Raw genomic sequence first — 21,100 nt, forward strand, 5'->3', positions numbered from 1 at the left:
GATTTGTCTTATTATATTCTTGAACGGCGAAGGATATATTCCTCCCACATCTTATTCTTCAGGGAAAGTCTTTAAAGGAGATTTTAAAGCTAGGTACATGAATTCGCTCTAGGTTGAACACAAAAACAGTTTTATTACTTACGCGAGTTTTTATGACACGACAAGACAATTTACCGGGCCATGGGAAGAATAGCTCCCGCACAGTTAAACTCTAATAAGGCCATGGGATAATGTCAACCCATATCCTAATTTTGGTCATACACAAAATGCATGAATATTTCAGCAATGTTAAGATTACATTACCTTTCAACACTCAAAATCTACAAAATATCAAAAAGTTGTTCGACCTATGTAAGTACTTCTGTTTCATAGAAATTATGGAAAGTGTTCGAATTTCTCCGTAGTTTACTGAAATTAGCGTTCAAGTGAATCTAAACGGCTGCCAAAGCTATATTACGCGATTTAGAAGCGTGTTGTGAATGAAGATAATAAAATACTATTTTCAGGGATCGACAAAATATTTTTGTAGGAGGTTTCGGAGTTAAAACCTGACTACGGTAACCGATATAAGATATGGGAGGAATATATCCCTTCGCCTGGTAAAGGGTTAAAGTCGACAAGAAAGCTATGATAGACTTCGATTGGCCTTTCATGATGAAGCCCCATCTCGTGCGACCATTTACAACTGGTTTAATGAGTTTAAACGTGGTCGCACTAATCTCACCGATGATCTGCGTGAGGGACAGCCTCCTACGGCGACTGAAAATAACATTAGTGTTGTGCGGCGTATGATAGAGACTGACAAAAGAGTGACGTATCAGCAGATTCGGACAAGCTTAGGCATCGGTATGAGTCAAGTGCATAAAATCCTCCATGAACATTTAGCGGTCAGGAAGCTTTGTGCGAGGTGGATACCTCATAATTTGACCGAGGCCCAAAAACTCCGTCGGGTTGATTGGTGCCGTGAAATGATTCAAAGATTTAACGGAGGTGACTCAAATGCTGTTTTCGACATACTTACGGGTGACGAAAGCTGGGTTTACTGTTATAATCCAGAAACCAAGAGACAGTCTGCTCAACGGGTGTCCCCTTTCGAGGAGTTGCCAACTAAGTTAAAAAAGGTCGAAGCGTGGGAAAAAAGATGGTGTCCTCGTTCTTCGAAGGACAGGTCACTATGCGACAATTGTTTTAGAGGATCAAAAAACAGTTACTGCAGAGTGGTACACTAACAATTGTTTGCCACTTGTATTGGAAAAAACGGAAGAAACGACCTCGAAGTAGGATCCTTCTTCACCACGACAACGCCTCGTCGCACACCGCCAGGCGAAATGATCGACTATATTTAGTGAGTCAGACGTGGAATTACTGGGTCAACCGCCGTATACCTAGCGACCTCGCACCTTGCGATTTTTATTTACCCGAAAATAAAAAAAAAAACGCGCGAAAAAACTATTTTTCTGATCACGTGGAAGCCGTTTCAAAAGAGCCATCTACCGACAATGACGATCTAAGTGCTTTTCTCAGTGGTTCCATCGGATGCAGCGGTGTATTGATGTGAATGGACACTATTTTGAAAAAGATATAATAAAACTAATAACTTGCTAGTTTGCTCATTTTTTGATTTTCTAAGAACTTTCAGTTTGACCCTCGTATAAGCCCATACCATCACTAAACCTACCGATTACAGGACCATGTAAAAGGTAAAGACATTTGGTAAAATTCTCTACTACAATTGGTACATTTTGGTTTCGTTAAACCACTTCCGAAATGTTGATCTTTTGGGAAAAGCGTGGACATTAAGACAGACAGCCAGTTACTGGCATTTATATATTATAACTCATTATTGTTGTTCCTTATAAAATTACAGTATACAACAAGGGGAACATTTTTAGAATGATATTATATATTTATTTAGCCAGGATCGCCGTATAGAAATCAATAAGCGTAGGTTGACGTTGTATTTCGAACGACTAATGGTTCAGTACCGTTGCAGGCTATCGTTGCATCTTTTAGGGTCGTTGAAGTTGAAGAGGTTAATAATGCTCTTTACAAAACGGTTACTACACACTTTCATTTTAGGAAATGGTTTTACAAGCTTGATAAATTTCGACAATATTGGTACAATTATTAATTTTAATTACAAAGGTATAGGAAAAAGGACGTTTAGCAATTTGATATTTTGGACTCATGTAGTACATTTTAATCCTAATACACAAAGAGTTGAGTATTTTGAAACAAAATTCCAGCAAGAAAATACATTTTTTTTTATTTAATAATAGACTTATTGTTTTAGATATATCGGAAATGATTGAAATGGAACTTAAAAATATTACTAAAACAATTTTTTTTTATTCATACCGAGACTGCATTGATTTTTAAAACCAAAACTATCGTAGATACAATAAAGCTAGAAATCCATCAGAATCACATCCATCGATAATTTATAACACTCACTATATAACAACATGTCCCAATATATGCCTTACAGTTAGGTACTTGTAGATATTTTCCAAAACATTTTTAACAATATTTTCTATGATAATACTATCCAAAATTCGGATTACATGGTATTGGTACCATAGAACAGTGAACACCAAATATTACAACACATATGTATCGAAGAACATCAATATATCATGCAGTTATATTCTGAATATACCGGGTGGGCCCTGTAACAGGAGCAAAAAATTAAAACACAGGTTCTGCTGGAACTACTTTAGTACTGCAACTTTCAAAAATTAAGTAATTTTGTCATTATGTTTATTCCAAACAAATTAAATTGTATTTTCAATGTACGGCATCCAATAGTCTAAATGACAGCCTGCCACGTAACAAAATGACCGATTTCACAATACATTGCTTGTCTAATTAAACTTTAAACTATAATCATAATACAAGTTATTTTCAAAAGTTATAGAACTAAATTAGCTCAATAATGAAGAGTGGAAGCTGTGGTTGAATTTTTTGCTCCTGTTGCAGGGCCTACCTTGTATTCTCATCATCATCATGTCAGCCGAAAAACGTCCACTGCTGGATATAGGCCTCCCCCAAGTCTCTCTACTCAGACCGGTCTTGTGCTTTCCGCTTTTTACCAAATTAAACCTTTTCTAAAGAATAAAGACTATTAGAAGCGAAACTTTTACGATAGCGCGGGTGTCAGTAAAAGTTTAGGCTGTGTGCCTATCTTTCCATCACGCGCGCAGGTTACGTTTTGCGCTCAGCAAGGCTACTACGAAACTCGTAACTCGAAGTTCGTGTCGTGCGGTCCCTATCGCTCTCGTATCAAACAGTGTAAGTGTCAGAAAGACCGCACGACACGAACTTCGAGTTTCGAGTTTCGGAGTAGCCCAGCTGCTCCGCCTTGAAATAACTAATTCATTGTTACCGTACCATAGACCCATTTTCTGTATTTGTGCGAGTAAAAGTTGTAGGTTCGATTTCAAATAAACTTTATTCTTTTTCCTTCACCAAGGTGTTTTAAAATTAATCTGAATTATTGCAGCATGTGGTTCAGCTAGTTTGTCAGTTTGACTGGACGCCAAAAATACAGCGTGTATTTTTTATACAAATAGAAACCAGATGTAGACATTCATTGTTTTTTTTTCGAATATCAATCATAGTATCCGACCGAAGTTTCGGTTTCGGTTTCGGCCAAAAAACAGCCGAACCTTTCGGCCGCGCCGTAACTTACATCGTACTTTTGGGTGGCGCTCGGCTAACATCGGGTGCGCTCGGCACGGCTGGCAATATCGCGTAAGTAAATACGTAAGTAACGTAGAACCCTGTAATATTAGGCAAGCGAGATTTTTCATTATTCATATATCTGGAAAGGCGGCCCACTGGCTTTTTTATTCAAAGTTTTAATCGCGTTTATAAAAGGTGCGGTTTCGGTTTCGACCGAAACTATAACAATACCGAACCTTCGGTTTCGGCAAAAATACAATGTTTTGGTCGGACACTTAATCATACCAATGCTGACCAATGATTGAGTACAATAATTTGACACGAAAGAGAAGCGGATCTGTGACAGCTGTCACGTTAGCAAGTGCGACGTTTGAATAAAATCAAAGTAGTGATCATGTAGTGTAGTGATACATTGCGTGCTAATTAATTAAGTTCATAAGGAAAGAATGTCGTAATTTACTTTTAAAACATATGAAAATATTTTTATTAGGGCCTTTATTAACTATCTTTAAAGTTTGTGGCTATAATAATAATAGTAATAATTTTCCATCAAACCTTAAAAAAATAAAATTGAATATGAAATTGGGGCTTGAATGGACCAAAGAAAGGACGGATATCGTAGTGGGTTATTTATAGGCCCTATCAAAAATAAAATTTCAATAAAACATCATGATTTCTGGCAGGTAATTAGATTATTACAAAGATTAAAATGAATACCCATAAACATTTCAGAAATAAGATCTAAGTATTTACAAATAAATTAAAAATAATGAATGATACTAGCTAAAACTTAATGACAATCAAATCCGATACAGATAATGCCAGCCAGTATCTATCACAGACATTTTAACCTTTTTTCAGATTTTAATTACCCACGTTGATTGAGTATAACCAGAACAGTTTTCTCAGTGCAGCTTTTTACTCAAAATCATTTGAATTTTTATATTTCTAATATTTAATTAAAGCTTGTTTTTTTTTAAACTACAACTTAAGTTGCCGCGTGATTTCAAATGTCACAATATCTTCTCGTGGCGTCTTTTAATCCCACCTAAATTCATTCTACCAGCATTATCCGCATCGATATTCATTAAAATAAAAGGAGCAGTGTGGCCATACAAAAAACGAACGGTTTTTTTTACGACAACCCACAAATAAAAGTGATCGTTTTTACGTGTGACACTGCTTTTTACTTAATTTTTTCATAATGGCTACGGAACCCTATTTCGGGCGTGTCCGACACGCTCTTGGCCGGTTTTTAACAATTCAAATTGTATTGATGTAATGAGATGACACTTACTTTTAGCGAAAGTCTGTAATGCGAAATATCACCGTGTTGCCCATGAAAATTATATGAAGCCGCGAGCTCATGTGAAAAAAAAAACTACGCGAAAATATTTCCTCAAACAAATACGTGTATTACCGTAGATTTAAATTCACCATGTTTTTGCATCAGAGTTGTATAAGGAAATTTGTTCGCCGTGCGTAATTATAAACCGTTAGTAAAAAAGGCAAGGTAAAATCTCGCAGAGCAGGTTTATTCTACTCGTAAACGTGCCCTGAAAGTTATTTTTACTGAGCTTGTATCACTGTGTGCTATTTAGACGAGATTTATCCTCCTAACGCGCAAGTCAAATTTTTGTTTTATGAACATGAAACTTTGTCGCTTCTGAGAGAGTTCAATGTCAAATTACTCGTAAGTCCATTATAAAGGACTTTGGGCGTTAGGAGGTTATAGTCATCATCATCACTTCAAATTCGACATTTCAAAGTGAATTAGAATCTTAGTATACCTACTGCTTTATCTGTATTTTATCATCTCTCCATGGAGGAAAAATTTGACATCACATTTGAAAAAAAATTCGACATATCATAGTGAATTTGTATCTTGGTAGATACTGTTTTATCTGTATTTTTATAATCTCTCCATGGAGGGAAAATTAGAATACTATGTTAATTTTGTTAAATTTTGAGCCTTCTATGAATTGACTGATTTTCAGATTATTTTTATATTGTGATTTATCGCCCAAACATCAGCACCATTTTTAAGATTGCTATCAACATTTTTATTATTACGTACGTTATATCGGTGAGGTTTTTACTGGCGAGCGTATACGTTTTTAACCCTTTCAAAATACAAAATACAGTCAAACTCAATAGTAAAACGAATTTTAAACACGGCATTCCGTAAGGATCGCTGTATTCTAAAACAATTTCTCTTATAATTTATAATAGTCGTTGCCGTAGAAAAGGTTCCGGCCGAGTTCTCAAAAATTATTCAAATTGACTTGAATTGATTGACTGACTCATGATCGCTCTCACAAAACAGCGAGGAACATAACGTACATAAAATTTTAGACATTTAATGCAATTTTTATTTAAAAGTAAGTTAACACATTGTTGATTGACCGGTTTTTGGTCACCATATTATTGCGCTGGCAACTACGCCTAATTTATCAATTTAAATGTCATTGCTTGTCAGTTTGACAGCAGCATTTTTTAAATAGGGTACAGCATAAAAGAGTAGAAGTTAACTCGGGTCTCCACTTTCTCGTGACAGTCACTATTTTGATGCGACATGCTCAAAAATGGCAAGAATATCGTGCAGAAGTAAATTTTTAGTTCCTTGTTGGCCCATTTTCCACTGTTTTACGCCGTATTAATTATTTGTGAATTACAGAAACCACTTATCGAATTACACAAACGAAACAACCCACTGTTTATTGTGGTACCAGTAAAATTTAAAGCAGTCATACCGTAGTCGTGAGTTCCAGTGTTGCCAGTTTAGCTCGCTGAAGAGGCGTAACGGGACAGCTCTGGCAACACCATGCCGACAGCCTGGAAAAATTGCGCGATCTGCCGTCAGCGTGTTAAACACCGTCCGGTGGTTGGATCATGGTTAGTGGGCAGTGATGGGGTTAAAAATGGATATACATCGCAAAGGGTAAGTTCCACTAAACGTCCGCAACGACCTTGACGCCTTCAAAACCGTTCCACCTACGGCCCGTGGTCGTCGTGAGCGATCGTTCGATACTAAATTTCATCGAAATCCTTCCAGTCGTTTTAATAAACACACATACAAACTTTCGCGTTAAACAAATATTAGTAGGATTGCTAGGGTTAGTAGAATATTAGAAGGATTCTATTAAAGATTTATACAAGAACCTGTATTTTTACCTGGTATTTTTTTGAATTGGATTTTTGACAACGAAATGCATCAGCCATAAGGTTTTATGTCATTAGCAATAGAAATGACAGCAGGGTGTCATCAATTAAGCATTGGCGTGTCGAATACTGGTACATTTATCTTATAAGAGGTGACAACAGATCGACTAAATTTTTGACTTATAGCCTCTAAAGCAGAGAGTTCAAACCCCGGCTCGCACCGAGTTTTTTGAAATTAATGTGCGAAATAACATTTAAAATTTACCACTAGCTTTACGGTGAAAGAAAACATCGTGACGAAACCTAAAACCTGCGAAATAATACAATGGTGCGTGTGAAATTGAACTGACGCCCAAGCCCTCTCATTCTGAGAAGAGACCTGTGCCCAGCAGTGGGATGTAAAGTCGAACCATTTGCTTCCTGATCCACAGTAGAACGTTCTCACAGTAAGTGTCATAATAAATTCCTTTGTCAAGCAATGCGATGTCACTATGACTTTTTCTATGAAAAGGTTCCACAGTGGGTCACGTCACGATACAGTTGGTTCGGGTGTACAGTACATAGGCTGGAGATGATGGGATGATTACATTATGTGCATTATTATCAGTGATCGTACTTTTTCTAGCATTTTTGGTGCGAGGTCAAATGACACACGACAGCGACCTAGGGTTGTCGACGTGTATAATATGATTGACGTTTAAAATTATGTAATATTATGTTGTCATTGAAAATGAAACACATTTTTTTTACTTAATCAGTTATTATAATTGTGTATAACATTTATTACTGTAAACCAGTTTCTCCATTGTGTTTAATCAGTTAATAATTATTAATTTTCACACACAAAATCAACGCAACTGTTCTTAGCACTTGACGGGACGTCAGTGAAGAAACAAAATTACTTCTATATTTATGCACTGAAGCCGTGGTGGCCGAGTGGTTTGACATATGGCCTCTCAAGCAGAGGGTCGTGGGTTCAAACCCCAGCTCGCACCTCTGAGTTTTTCGGAATTCATGTGCGGAATTACATTTGAAATTTACCACGAGCTTTACGGTGAAGGAAAACATCGTGAGGAAACGTGCACAAACCTGCGAAGCAATTCAATGGTATGTGTGAAGTTCCCAATCCGCACTGGGCCCGCGTGGGAACTACTTCCCAAGCCCTCTCATTCTGAGGCCTGCAGTGGGACGTATATAGGCTGGGATGATGATGATGATTTATGCACTGCCATTACCTACGCATTATACTGTCTATGCTAATATATAGTTAGTATATCAATTCCTAATCATAAATATGAACTATAACCTGAGATAAGTATTTATTGCAACTGTTTTACATTTTCTTAAAGTAAATTAATCCTTCATGTCATTATGCATATTGGGTTGGGCTTTACATGTTCTAAGAGTATTTTCTGTATTTCCGATTTGTTTAATAATCTATTTTATTTTTATTTTTGTTTGATTCTTGTTTCAAACAATTTAATATTGGGCACTACTGACAACCCTAGCACTGCACTGAAAACGCTGGAGAAAGAACGATCACTTATTATTATCATATCTTTTTCCTATAAAGAACGAAATGAAGGACCGATATCCAACCATGCATTGTTGGAACCGTAAAGGACCTTTTCTCAAACATGCTCGGAAATGTATGAATGTCACGAAATGGAGACATGAAGTTTCTCATTGATGGCTCCTACAATCCCTACATAACTTCTTCCTAGGCCATGAAGTATGTATGAAAATCCATTATTGTCCGCTGCTCTAACTTTTTAAATTTGCTTACTAAATTAAACTGACAAGGAAAAATTACGAACAGCCAACCACCACTACTCTGTAATCATTTGCGATACTGCGATGCGATGCGATGTGATATATGGATGTATGGATGGATGGATGGATGGACGGACGGGTGGACGGACAGATGGATGACGGACGGATGGATGGATGGATGGAGATGGACGGACGGACGGACGGATGGATGATGGATGGATGGATGGACGGACGGATGGACGGACGGGCGGACGGACAGACAGATGGATGGATGGATGGATGGATGGATGGATGGATGGATGGATGGATGGATGGATGGACGGATGGATGGATGGATGGATGAAATATTTCCTCACATTGTTTGAGAAAGCACTATACAACCTCGGCCAGAACAGGGATTGCTGGACTCGTTTATCCGGCTCGTTCATCAATCCCTTACTTCATGGCCTCTGCAGTAATGTACTATTATTTAATTCCGTCACCACGTCCCGCCCCCGGCCAGTGTAGGTGTGTGTGTGTGTGTGTGTGTGTGTCACCTCGTTGTCGGCGCGCTCCTCGTCGCTCTGGTACTGCACGTCCAGCTCTGAGCTGTTGACGCTGTTCTCCCAGTCCTCGGAAGAGTCCACGGATGATGCGTCCACGTCTATGTCCGCTAAACATCACAAAGTACATTTAGACTTTAAATGCAGCCTCCTTTACTTACTTCTTTTTCCAGAATCAGGTAAATCTGGGTTCTTCTTACTCAGAATAACGAGCACTGTTGATTTTGATGATGAAAAGCTGTCCCTATTTTTAGTGTGTTTTTTTGGACGACCCGACCGGGACAGATAATTGTATGAACAATATGAATGTTTGTTTTCGGGTCTTGGCTGTTTAATATGTATTTATCCGTCGCCTAGTATCCATAGTACAAGCTTTGCTTAGTTTGGGAGTGTCTCATGATATTTATTAATATTATTATTATTATTAAAGTGTGAATGTTCAGTAATGTCTCACCACAAAATAGAAAGGTACAGAAGTCATTCTCATGTAGGTACTTCACCTTTTCATACCTACGCTCGGTGGGCGCTCTAGGGTTGTCAACTATTGGCTTATAAACAAAAAACTATCGTGGTAGTGGCACTCGTATCTAGTTGTTTGATTTATTGTTGAGAATGAAACGGGAAGAATGGAAATATAAATTAATAATAACTAAAATATTTTAATGTTAATGTCATTGTTATATTACAAATTTGTCACAGAAAATATCTTGCGACGATTTCGACATTGGCGAAATGCAGATTATTATATTTTAAAGTGTAATAAATTCGCATTCTCCATTATTGCACAAGAAAGTTCACAGACGCGTGTCTCAGGCGAATGGCACTCTCGCTCGCACTGGTCCCAACCGGTCCGAGATTTCGTGTCCGTGAGCAGTGTCTATGTGTTCGTTGCTCGAGCGCACTTTGTATGTAGATTGATTTGTGTAGTTATCTATTTAGTGGTCTCACCCATGAGCGCGGCGTGTTCCAGCTGGCGCGGGCCGGGCACGGCGGGCAGCCGCAGCGCGGTCGCGTTGACGGCGAGCGCGGCCGCGGCCGCGTGCCGGCCCGACGCCGCCGACGCCAGCGAGCTCAGCGACCCCGACTGCGGCGTGCCGTCCACGTACCGAATCAGCATGTGCTTCTGTTTCACAATATTATAAAACCGATATGAATGCACTATTCGACAGCTGTACAAACTGGTTAAATATTATAGATTTACAAAGTATGCTTGATCAGTATGTAAGATAAATTGATCAGCCAAATCCATACTAATATTATAAATGCGAAAGTGTGTTTGTCCGTCTTTCACGCCGTAACGGAGCGACGGATCGACGTGATTGCATAGAGATAGTTTATGGGCCCGAGAGTGACATAGGCTACTTTTTATCCCGGAATAAAGCACAGTTTCCGAGGGAACAGCGCGCGATAACCGAATACCACGCGGGCGGAGTGGCGGGCAAAAGCTAGTATTATTATAACATAACTGGTGTGTGAAAGAGAACTAGAACATCAAAGCTTGCGTTTTAAAACCATCTGTTTATGGAATTTCACAAATGAGCAGTTTGCAAAGTGCACATTTATTTCCGACATTTACCTAAATATAAATATTAGAGCAGATGTTCAGTACTCACTGGATGATCTAACTCGCAGATGGGATTGTCTCGGAGATCAATCATTTCAAGGATCTGCAAGCGGTTAATGTCAAAGTCCTCTGGCACGCTTGAAATCTGCAACACAAAAATATAACCAGTGAGAAACACCTTAGGCATCTGTATTTTTTATTAAGTGGAATAGAGGTCAATCACCAGTCAGTTTTATGTAAAAAAAAAGCCTTATATACAGCCATAGCATCAAAATATGTATACATCAACCTTATGTTTAGTGGCATAAAGGTGTATAGATATTTTTGACAACATATATATATTTATGCTTTTGATTTGACCATACTAGACTATATCACATGAGCACACGGCTATTTCCATGATTATTTTATGCATAACTTGCTAAAAGTCGTAGCAAACTAACCAATCCGAAACAGACAACGCTTAGTACACCAATATTTTACATTAATACACAGTTAAAACATAAATGAAAAATAATGGAACAGGAAAAAACTTCAAAAGGCCTTGCACAGACACACAAAAATCACGCCTGTATTAAATCAGAGCACATGAAAAAGCTTTTGACACTAGGCCTTAACCTGCACAGACACCTGCATTAATATCTGCCACAGCAGTGCAAAAATATTTGACACATTCTACCTGCCCTAGAAATGTCAAATATGGTGCCGATAACTGTATGTAGTAGTGTAGACACCTGATAATACAGAACATCATCTTATTTGTTTGGATATACCTACTACATGATAGAGGGACTTTGCTTAAGTTTTTTTACCTTGAATGTACAATACATACTTCATTGTGGTTGAGTTGGAGGAACATGAGGTCGCTGCACTGCAGTATGGACATCGGGAACTCTTTGAGGCAGTTGTTACGTAGATTGCAATGGATCAGGGCTTCTAGGTCCCCAAGCGTGTTCGGGAGGGATTCTATTTCGTTGCGCTCCAGGGTTAACCATCTGAAAAGGTTTTTTTTAAGTAAGTCAGTATATTGTGTAAATGAAATAATAAAAAAATATTTAATATGAAATATTATTTAATATGGAAATTTTACATACATAGGTCTTTTCTATTATTTTCTTTTTTTTTTAAAGGAAAAGGAAAAGACTTGCTGAAAAAAACGGAAGATAGGGAGACTTGGAACAAGCTGGAGGAGGCCGACACCCAGAGAGGGGTCCAAATTTACGGAAACTAGTATTAACACAAATAAATAAACTAAGGAATTACTAACAATACTAACAACTTGCTGATAATAAAGGAAAAAATAAGTATTGAAACTCCTGTATTTGGAAAATTAAAGGCTTTGTTATTATTATTATTACATACATAGGTACCCAACTTATAAAACTATTGATAATAAATTTTTACATTAATGTCAATTTTATAACCAGAGTTGCCTGCTTGCCCATTTTAGGCTACAAAGATCTTATTTTTGTAAGTTCAAGTCAGACTCTCGCACAAAGGGTTCCATACCATCTATACAACATTCATTAGACATTAGCAAAAAACTATATATATATATTATAGCGGCCACAGTTATAGGTACATAACATCTGTGAAAATTTCAACCATTTAACTATCACAGTTCATTGAGATACAGCCTGGTGACAGACAGACAGACGGATGGACGGGTTTCCATTTTTACCCTTTGGGTATGGAACCCTAAAAATTATAATATGAGAAACATAGAAAGGTAGATTATTTATCTTCATATTTACTTGTTATTCAAACAATTTTTCTATTGCATAACATCACAATATGAATATAAAACAAAAAGCCCTCTAGTTTGAATGTAAGTTCAATGTCAAGTACACTTTCGGGATAAAAATAACTATCCTTACCTCAATTTTGACAGCTTGGTCATCTCAACGGGAATAGTTTTAAGTTTGTTCCCTCTTGCACCAAAAGTATCCAATTTACTTAACTTTCCGATCTCCTTGGGGATTTCCTGCAGCCCTATCCTGTTGCACCAGAAGGCTTCGAGGTTCTCGAGTTCCCCAATTTCTGGTATCAGCACTTGTAGAGGATTGTAACTCAAGTTTAAATTCACAAGGTTTTTTAAGTTTCCTATCTCAGAAGGCAAAGAAGTTATGTTGTTATAATCTAGAGTTAACGTCGTCAAGTTAAACAATTGCATTAAGTCCACTGGTATTGTTGTTATTTTGTTTCTGTGTAGATAAAGGTGCTCAACTTCGTAACAGGTGAAGAGAAGGCATGGTATTTCTGTGATTTCGAACGCGTTGAGATTCAGTCTTGACTTTTTCTTCACAACTGCCTGTTCTATTATGGCTAGTATATGGTTGTCACGGATAAATTTTAGTATGGAACTCATTTTGGATCTATTTTTGGGTACATTTCAGGAGACAATTGCGTTTGAATTTGTTGTGAAAAAGACGGTCGAGGGGTGAGGGGAAATAATAGTTTGAAAGGTTTTAGGCGTATTTTTAATTTAAGCTGTGTCATGAATAATTCAATGTTTGGTCTTGTAAACGATTTATTTTTATGCAGATTTTTTTATATGATTTTATATACAGAGTGGCAAGTTCAATAATATCCCATAGCAATTTTTTTTCGTGTACAGAAATCAGATGAAAGAAAATAAATAGTTAAAAAAATCCAAAAAAAACATCATAAAGCTGTCAATAATAGTGCTGCCATGTACATTTTTTTCAATTCTACGAAAGCTGGAAATAAAATACTAATGTAAAAAAAGAAGATTTTCTTCAATAAAATAAATAATCGACGCAGAACAAAGACTAGTAAAGTAATAAAATTTGTCCTTTTTTGGGTTCTCGAATCATCTAAATATTTTTAATATCCTTTAACTTTTACGTAAAACGTAACGTCAAGAACTTATTGATTTTGATATTTTCGCGGAAAATGTAACGTAGAGCCTAATCGATTCAATTAAAAATAAACACAAGTTGGACACAGCGCAATTAACAAAAAAGCAATGTCGAGCTATACAGACAAGCGAAAAAGTGGAAATAGAATAGTTTTCCGTTAGTGAATGTGCTTTTATGTGATAATGGACAAAATGTTAGCTTATTTACTAAAGCTAATTTTCGTAGTAGCTCTTATAGAGCACTGTTTTATATATAACACAAAAGGTAAGTCTTAGAAACAATCGAGAACGTTAATCCACATACTTTGAACAGCTAACCATTAAAATATAAATAACAGCTTTACAGCAGAATAAGACTTCCCATCATGTGCGTCGATCGAGCGTCGAAGACGTGTTCTTTAAGAGCCAGAAACTACCGTCATACAGGTCGTTTCAGCCAGTGTCGATCAAATATCGCAAGTCGTACCCAAAAGATGATCGCGATTACGACATTACCTCTTACGACTCTGAATACGGCGGAGTAGTCTCCAACTTCACGTCTTCCATTTACGATGATAATCCGCCGTTGTATCCTAATCCTGAGTCACTGTCGGGAAATCAAGGTAAGTACTTATGCATTTAAAATTTAATCACACGCAACAGGTTTCCGTCGTTCACATGAAATTAAAGTCAACAGTTGTTTGTTTGAAAATCAATACGTCATGTATAGAAAAATATGACACATTTAAATTAAATTTAAATACAAGTAAGTACAGACCTAAGCAGAGATACAAGACGATCTGCATTCCAACCGCAATTTTACTGCAGCTGCCGTGTGCCCGTACATTGTAATTGCAGTTAGCGTTCAATTTTGCCCTCTGTAATAGCTATAGGTCAAAATTTGACCTTGGAATCCTTTGTAGTCTGCCATCGAACATTTCAATTTCTGGGTGGTTTAAGCAATTCTAGTTAGTGGTTACTACCTAGTGTCAAGATCCAAACGTAGCATTAACCGTTAATGCACAGAAGTACAAAATAAAGTATTGCGGGAAGGCTGAGCGATGTGCGGGTCGGGCGGAGCTGCAAGCGTAAGCACTGATTCGCGTACGCGACTATATGACAGTCGCAGTAATTAATGCTCAGTGTTACATTTCTGTGCTGCGGGCTGTATTGTGTGTCATATTTTTACCAGTATTATTTTACCAGCTATCAACAAACAAATGGACAGCCGTGCAATAGAAACAGAAGTTGACTTGCCAGACGATTCACTAGCTGATGCCGACCTGAAAGAGCACAACATCATCGACAGTGTCACATACCTCTATGGCTTTAACAACTGCCATAGCGTCAGAAATGAGTGGAAAATACTGGTAAACATATTTTAAATCGTTAACCTTTTTTAAAAAAGTATCTAGAATTTGTTGCTGTCGCCGTCTCGTCCACATAAGCGAGGCACCGCCACTATAATATGCAAAGCTTCTGGCCAACAGATCTTCATAACCAGCGGCATCGCAGTCCTGATGCTGGCAGCAACAGTGATGTGGCTGATGTGGAGTGACTTCGCCGCGGAGTTCCGTAAAAGCAGCAAGCTGTACCCGATTAATATCAACTTGTGTTGCTGCCTTACGGCTTGCACGCTCATCTACATCCAGGCCGTCATGGTAAATATGATACTTATTTTAACACACACCTATGTTGCCAGTGCACGGCACTGACCTCCCCTCAGAACGAGGGCTTGAGCCGTAATTCGCACATGGGCCCAGTGCATAGCAATGATTTTTATTCGCAAGTTGTGCTTATTCCCTGCCGATGTATTCCTTTACTAAAATGTGTGACATTGTTTTTGCCTACATACTAGTTACCAGACTTGACAGAAATGCCAGTTTTACAAAGCCGCCTTATTTCCTTAGGGCGTGTCATCACCATCTCAATGCGAGCGCATCGCGCTGCTGCTCCATTACACGCACGTATCGTGCGCGATGTGGATCGTGGCACTCGCCGCCGCCGTCGCAGAGTACTGCGTCTGCGACACCCTCCTGCCGCTCAAGTATAACTATTTGCTGGCTTACGGGGTCCCAGCTATTGTTGTCATGGTACGCTGAGTTAGGCATCTTAATGTTTTCATAAAATCTTTTAACATTTTATGCTGAAAGTTGTGGTATTTCTTTTGTGATTATGATGTGTTCCTGTCACTTGGGGAAATAGGCCTCGCTGAAGATTTTATATTTTGCTCGATCTTGCGTGTCTTCGGCGAATTTTTTTTGTAGCTCACGAAATATCAAAAGTTTTATAATGCACTTTCATTGTTTTTTTTGTCTAATCGCACTCTAGCCTCGCAGTAAATATTTCTTGTTAGGTATAAGGTTCGTTTTCTTAAATTTGTATATTTGTATGATATAAAAAGTACTTGTTACAACAAGTACTTGTTGATTATTATAATACCAAGAGACAATATTTGTGTAGATAGTCTGTTGTACTATTAGCATGCAAGACATCCATTCTATAAGCTGTTTATCGTCAAAAATACAAATGTCTAAATTTTGATTTCATACATTTTTACATCAATTGAATACAATTCATATGGCTTATTTCAGTTCAACTATGCTCTGTCGATGGAGCATTACGAAATAAAACACTATTGTTGGATGTCGATTGAAAAAGGAATGGTAATGGGTTTCATGGTTCCAGCCATGATCCTAATTTTAATTAATACTGGTATCATCATAATTGGTCTTCAAAGTGTCAATAAGAAGCAAGCAGAGATGTTAACTGCCAAAATACAAGAGCTGGTGGACCATCATCTCGCCAACTGGCCTAAGAATGAACCAATAGGCGACAGCAATGGAAGCATTGACACTTTAGGTAACATTTACAGCCCTGGTAGCAGCAGAAAGAATACTGATAGCTCTGATAAAGATTATAATATGAGCGAAGACGATTGCCAGTACGTTAATTTGGGTAATTCAAACGGAGATATCAATTGTGACGGTGGAAATGAGGTAAGTGATAGGATACAATAATCAAATTGCAATTCTGTGTTGTAATTCTACTTCAGTAGCTTTAATCTAAATAATTCTGACTCATAGGCTCACATTAAGGCGATGCAAGACAAAGGCCTGCTGAATGTGCTGTATAGTATGGACAATCTTTCTCTGAAATGGAGCTGGAACACTGAAGGGAACGAGCTGAAATCTTACTTGAACCTTTGCTTGGTTTTGGAGCCTTTCTTTGCTATAAATTGGGTGATGGGCGTTGTAGCGATCGAAAACGCCGCGCATTGGTCTACGCCGACTATTTATCTCATACTTGTTGTGGCTATGGTAAGATGAATATTTGTTTGTATATACCATGTCATATAAAAAGTGTCCATAGGCAAGATGTCTACAAGCGTTAACCGTAGACAACAAATTATACTACTCATAGTGTTTCGGTTAAGTTAGCCAGAGGCGTCTTTAGCCCATGTAGCGCCCGTGTGCAATTATAACTTTAGCGTCATCTAGGAAGAGCGCGGTCAAAATGGAATAGGTACAAAGTGCCGCGGCCAACGCCCCTACTTAACACCGCTGTGCCCGTGTGCAACGCACACCCTGCACTATAGGTAAAGAAAAGACGCCTCTGAAGTTAGCAGGCAGGCACCTTGTCTAGAGCCTTAAGCAGTTAAGCTGTATTCTTTTTCAGTACGTGTACTTGACGGCTACCATATGTACAACTCTACCAATCGTTCGGAACAAAACGACAGCGCCGTGTTGCGATGAGGTTATCACGGAACCCACTTTGACAAGGAGCAGGTAAAATCTAAATTATTAAATCAGAAAACAGTTTTGACTTTTTTTTTGTTTCATTAAGTGTGCCTTTTTTCGACCGCACCAATTACCTAATCATTTCGACCGACGTAAAGAAATCTACTATGCTAGTATTTTTTAATTTATGACAACACTGATTGTAGTTGAACTTTTTCTTCTAATTATTAGGGTAAAGCCAGACAAGCTTAATTTTTTTTTGAGGGGCGTATTATGTCGCAAATTTCTGCAAGTCGGTTTTATCACATTGTCCATGGTCAAAAAGTCCGAAGGTTATAATGCCTTAATGTCGGATAGTCCATATGTCCGAGAGTCAGGTGTCACATTGTCCATTGTCAAAAAGTTCGAAGGTTATAATGCTTGGTCGGATAGTCCATATGTCCGAGAGTCCAGCTGTCACATTGTCCATTGTCAAAAAGTTAAAAGGTTATAATGCCTATGTCGATAGTCATATGTCGAGAGTCCAGGGTCTCACTCATTCTAATTTGGTTTTGTTTACACCTATTGCAATCGAATTGTTTTCGACTCGATCGCCTTTACTTTTAAGTCAATAAGAGTTGCCACCACGTAACAATACGATAACAATTAAAAGAAACAATGTAGAATGAGGCCCAGTCCATCTGCATGACTTATCAGCTGGTCAATTCTTAAGTCGACTCGACATGTTGTACGAAGCATGTTTTAGAGGCATCTGGTACGTCGCTTACTGAGAATTTAAATCAGGGTATTAGATAACAGTGTTTTGGAAATAATTAAGATGAGCAATCTAGCCTCTAATCTTTTCAGTTATATTTATCGAATTTAGTTGTGTTAGTCATATTTTTATACAATGAGACATTATGGATTCAGGCCTTCAGAACTAAGGACGTTTAATTTCGACTTTTTGAGTAAATGGACTTTTTTGACGCTAACTTTCAGACACTAGGATGTTTAATCCTTCGGACTTTTTGACCATGGATTTTTTGCTACGCTACACTTTCCAGACACTAGTACGTTTAATTTTTGGTGAGATTTTTGACCATGGACTTTTGACCCAATAGGACTTTTAGAAGTAGACCTGACGTTTATCCTTCGGAATTTTGCCATGGTGTAATGTGAACAATGAACTTTCTGACATTTTAAATGTAACCCCTAAACGAATTTTTTGAGTTGTGAGCCGCGTATTATCGGTCGCGTAATTTTTGCTGCATTCGGTTTTATACAAAAGTCCAGTTTGTGCCACACGGTGGCTGAAAATAAGTTGACTGTTGAGTTGAAAAATTACGCGACCGAAAATTCGCGGCTCAAGACTCAAAAATTACGCTCGTCTGGCTTCACCTTAACTTAATTGTATTTTCAGGACGACGGACAGTATTCCGCTTTTGGATCCGGCGATACAGCAGCCCAATATCACCCCGGCACCAGCTGATACTATAAGTACTATCAGCATATAAATAAAACCGTTAACTTAACCCAAGCTCTGGGTTCAAATTTATCAGGCGACAAAGTCGATTCAACGATTAAAAATCGTAATAAATATCGGCGAGAAGGAATTGGTTAATTCTATTCTATTAGTCAATTTAACTCTTTGATTGACAAGTTTTCAAGAGTTTTAAAATTATCCGAAGGTTCACGCCAAGAGGAATTAAAACAAAAACTTATAAAAGTTTGACTTTGATCTCATAGGCGTTTAAGACATAACTTATCAGTTTAGTTTTAAGTGCAATATTTTAAATAGTTAATACGGATACCGAATGTTTTAAAGAGGCCATTAATGTTGTACGTCGCTAAATAAGGAATTTTAAATCAGCTTTACAGATTTTTATAGTGTTTTGGTATAATTAAGTGTGCAACCGGCTAAGTCCACGTAATAATTATATTATATTTATTCGAAGTAAATTGGTTGTGTTTGTGTAGATTGGTTTAAAAGTTTTAAATGCACTTATATTTAATACTCTGCTATGTCAAGTCAATATAATTTAGGAAAAATAGCGGCTAAATGTTTAGCAATTTACTTCACTTAAACTTACCTACCTACCTAATTTAATTCATTTATGAAGCTGTAAGATGAGAATAGTATTTTTTGGTATGATACAAAAAAATCCAGACCAGAAACATTATTTTTTTGGTGAGATTTGTTCGTAGGTGAGAAGTCGCTATTTTTCCCAATACGAGCTACCTGAAGTAGACCTGAAGCATATCTACAAAATGTTGCCAGTGTGTAAAATGAACAATAATTATTATAAGTCCCATTTTAAATGTAACGTCTAAACAAATATTCGTTTTAACTATATTGCAATTGAGATAAGTAGATCTCATATATTTATATACCCTTATGTAAGTATCTTTACTTAATACTTACGGAGTAAGACAGTTTTTAAGACCCACTAAACCGCATTGAACTAGCGAAGTGGGTCTTTCTTTTTACAAGATATTCCGTATTGAGCTAGTAGTACCTACCGATAGTAAACAGATTTATTTAATTTTAACAGAGAGTTGCTACTGAGACAGTGGCACCCCTCTACCATTCTAACACGCTTGGAAATTGGAACCACAATCGTTTTCATCGATTATTCTCACGGTAAAGATGAGGGTAGAAAGGGATAATGAATGCGATCGTGAGCGTCAGCGCGTTAGATAATACGATCTCTAATCAAGACACAATGTTTTGTTTTCTTAAGGTTTCCCTAACATTCCTTTTATAACAAAACAATGTTATAATGCAAAATCGGCCTAATTTACTGAATTAATCACTGTTTGGAAAAAGATGATACATAGAATGATTACAAATGAAATTATCCTTTTTTTAGCAGAGCATCTTGTTCAATGGCTGATATTTCAATAGTACTTAATATAAAATGACGCGATGCGCGAAATTAAATTTAAAATTTACCACGAGCTTTACGGTAAAGGAAAACATCGTGAGGAAACCGCCCCAAACCTGCGAAGCAATTCAATGGTGTGCGTGAAGTTCCCAATCCGCATTGGGCCGGCGTGGGAACTACGGCCCAAGCCCTCTCATTCTGAGAGGAGGCCTGTGCCCAGCAGTGGGACGTATATAGGCTGGGATGATGATAAAACGACTGAACATGTTATAGCTGTTTCAGGTTTGAAAACTTAATATTAATAAATATAGATTTACAAAACATTTTTTGGACAAATAGACGTGAGGTCATTTATTTTCATGACGACAGTTTAATTCTCTTTATGAATGAGATAATGTATATCTATTCATAATCGCACAAACCTAAAAATATTGTATGTATAACTCATATTTATAGTGCATCTACCGATTTCTCAATCTTTGTCTCATAATTTGTTTTTATTAATTTTATTTTCTGTAAGTACCGTCACATGTGACGTGCTAAAGGCAAGAGTTGCCACATTTTCTATTTCCTAACTATTGCCTAAGCCACAATGGCATTAGTATTTTAAGAAACCCTTTTCTACGACAAAATCTTTACAATAGATTATGTTATTGAACTCGATGTAATGTTTTGACTAATGTATCGTGTCATAGAACGTAGCCATTCAGTTTGTGATAGGAACTGTTGCCACAATAATTCGAATAAATGTTTTAACAGAGATTCATTTTGTTTCACTAACCTTTTTATCTTTTAAACGGCATCTATCGACCAATAAAGTTGTCACGTACAGCCATAGCGTACAGCCCTATAATTCATTTTTTTTAGCATTAGAAAGAAGGTAAGCGATCTTGACGTGTCTTTTTATTGAA

General features: G+C 37.5%; 2 protein-coding genes across 4 annotated transcripts; one reads left to right on the forward strand and one right to left on the reverse strand.

Moving 5' to 3' along the window:
- Nucleotides 1–3,613: 3,613 nt before the first annotated feature.
- On the reverse strand, nt 3,614–13,194 carry LOC141444294 (uncharacterized). 3 transcript variants are annotated; one of them, XM_074109791.1, is made up of 7 exons: nt 12,603–13,194; nt 11,558–11,720; nt 10,775–10,870; nt 10,110–10,284; nt 9,156–9,271; nt 6,438–6,537; nt 3,614–3,782 (listed from the first exon to the last, which is right to left on the reverse strand). In XM_074109791.1, exons 1-6 carry the CDS (start codon nt 13,091–13,093, stop codon nt 6,466–6,468), a joined length of 1,113 nt encoding a protein of 370 aa, XP_073965892.1. In that variant the 5' UTR covers nt 13,094–13,194; the 3' UTR covers nt 3,614–3,782; nt 6,438–6,465. The 3 variants fall into 3 exon arrangements, with proteins under 3 accessions (XP_073965892.1, XP_073965893.1, XP_073965891.1); XM_074109792.1 differs by having other exon boundaries at nt 3,614–6,519; XM_074109790.1 differs by having other exon boundaries at nt 3,614–6,537.
- Nucleotides 13,195–13,596: 402 nt separating this feature from the next.
- Nucleotides 13,597–20,951, forward strand: LOC141444295 (uncharacterized). Its single transcript, XM_074109793.1, has 9 exons — nt 13,597–13,871; nt 13,945–14,208; nt 14,792–14,955; nt 15,076–15,246; nt 15,496–15,678; nt 16,180–16,584; nt 16,672–16,905; nt 17,264–17,373; nt 18,725–20,951. The coding sequence occupies exons 1-9, from the start codon at nt 13,772–13,774 to the stop codon at nt 18,816–18,818; spliced, it is 1,725 nt and encodes a 574-aa protein (XP_073965894.1). The 5' UTR covers nt 13,597–13,771; the 3' UTR covers nt 18,819–20,951.
- The last annotated feature ends 149 nt before the right edge of the window (nt 20,952–21,100 follow it).

The sequence above is a fragment of the Choristoneura fumiferana genome, chromosome 29 (genome assembly GCF_025370935.1).
Source record: "Choristoneura fumiferana chromosome 29, NRCan_CFum_1, whole genome shotgun sequence".
In the NCBI taxonomy this organism is placed as follows: Eukaryota; Metazoa; Arthropoda; class Insecta; order Lepidoptera; family Tortricidae; genus Choristoneura; species Choristoneura fumiferana.

Bases quoted from the DNA above. Each gene is read 5' to 3' on its own strand.
- LOC141444294 (XM_074109791.1), bottom strand. From the start codon at position 13,093: ATGAGTTCCATACTAAAATTTATCCGTGACAACCATATACTAGCCATA. The intron at 11,721-12,602 runs GTAAGGATAGTT...AAACCTTTTCAG, and splicing joins ACCAAGCTGTCAAAATTGAG to ATGGTTAACCCTGGAGCGCA. The intron at 6,538-9,155 runs GTGACACACACA...CGCTGACGGCAG, and splicing joins AGGAGCGCGCCGACAACGAG to ATCGCGCAATTTTTCCAGGC.
- LOC141444295 (XM_074109793.1), top strand. From the start codon at position 13,772: ATGTGCTTTTATGTGATAATGGACAAAATGTTAGCTTATTTACTAAAG. The intron at 14,209-14,791 runs GTAAGTACTTAT...TTATTTTACCAG, and splicing joins GTCACTGTCGGGAAATCAAG to CTATCAACAAACAAATGGAC. The intron at 16,906-17,263 runs GTAAGATGAATA...ATTCTTTTTCAG, and splicing joins TCATACTTGTTGTGGCTATG to TACGTGTACTTGACGGCTAC.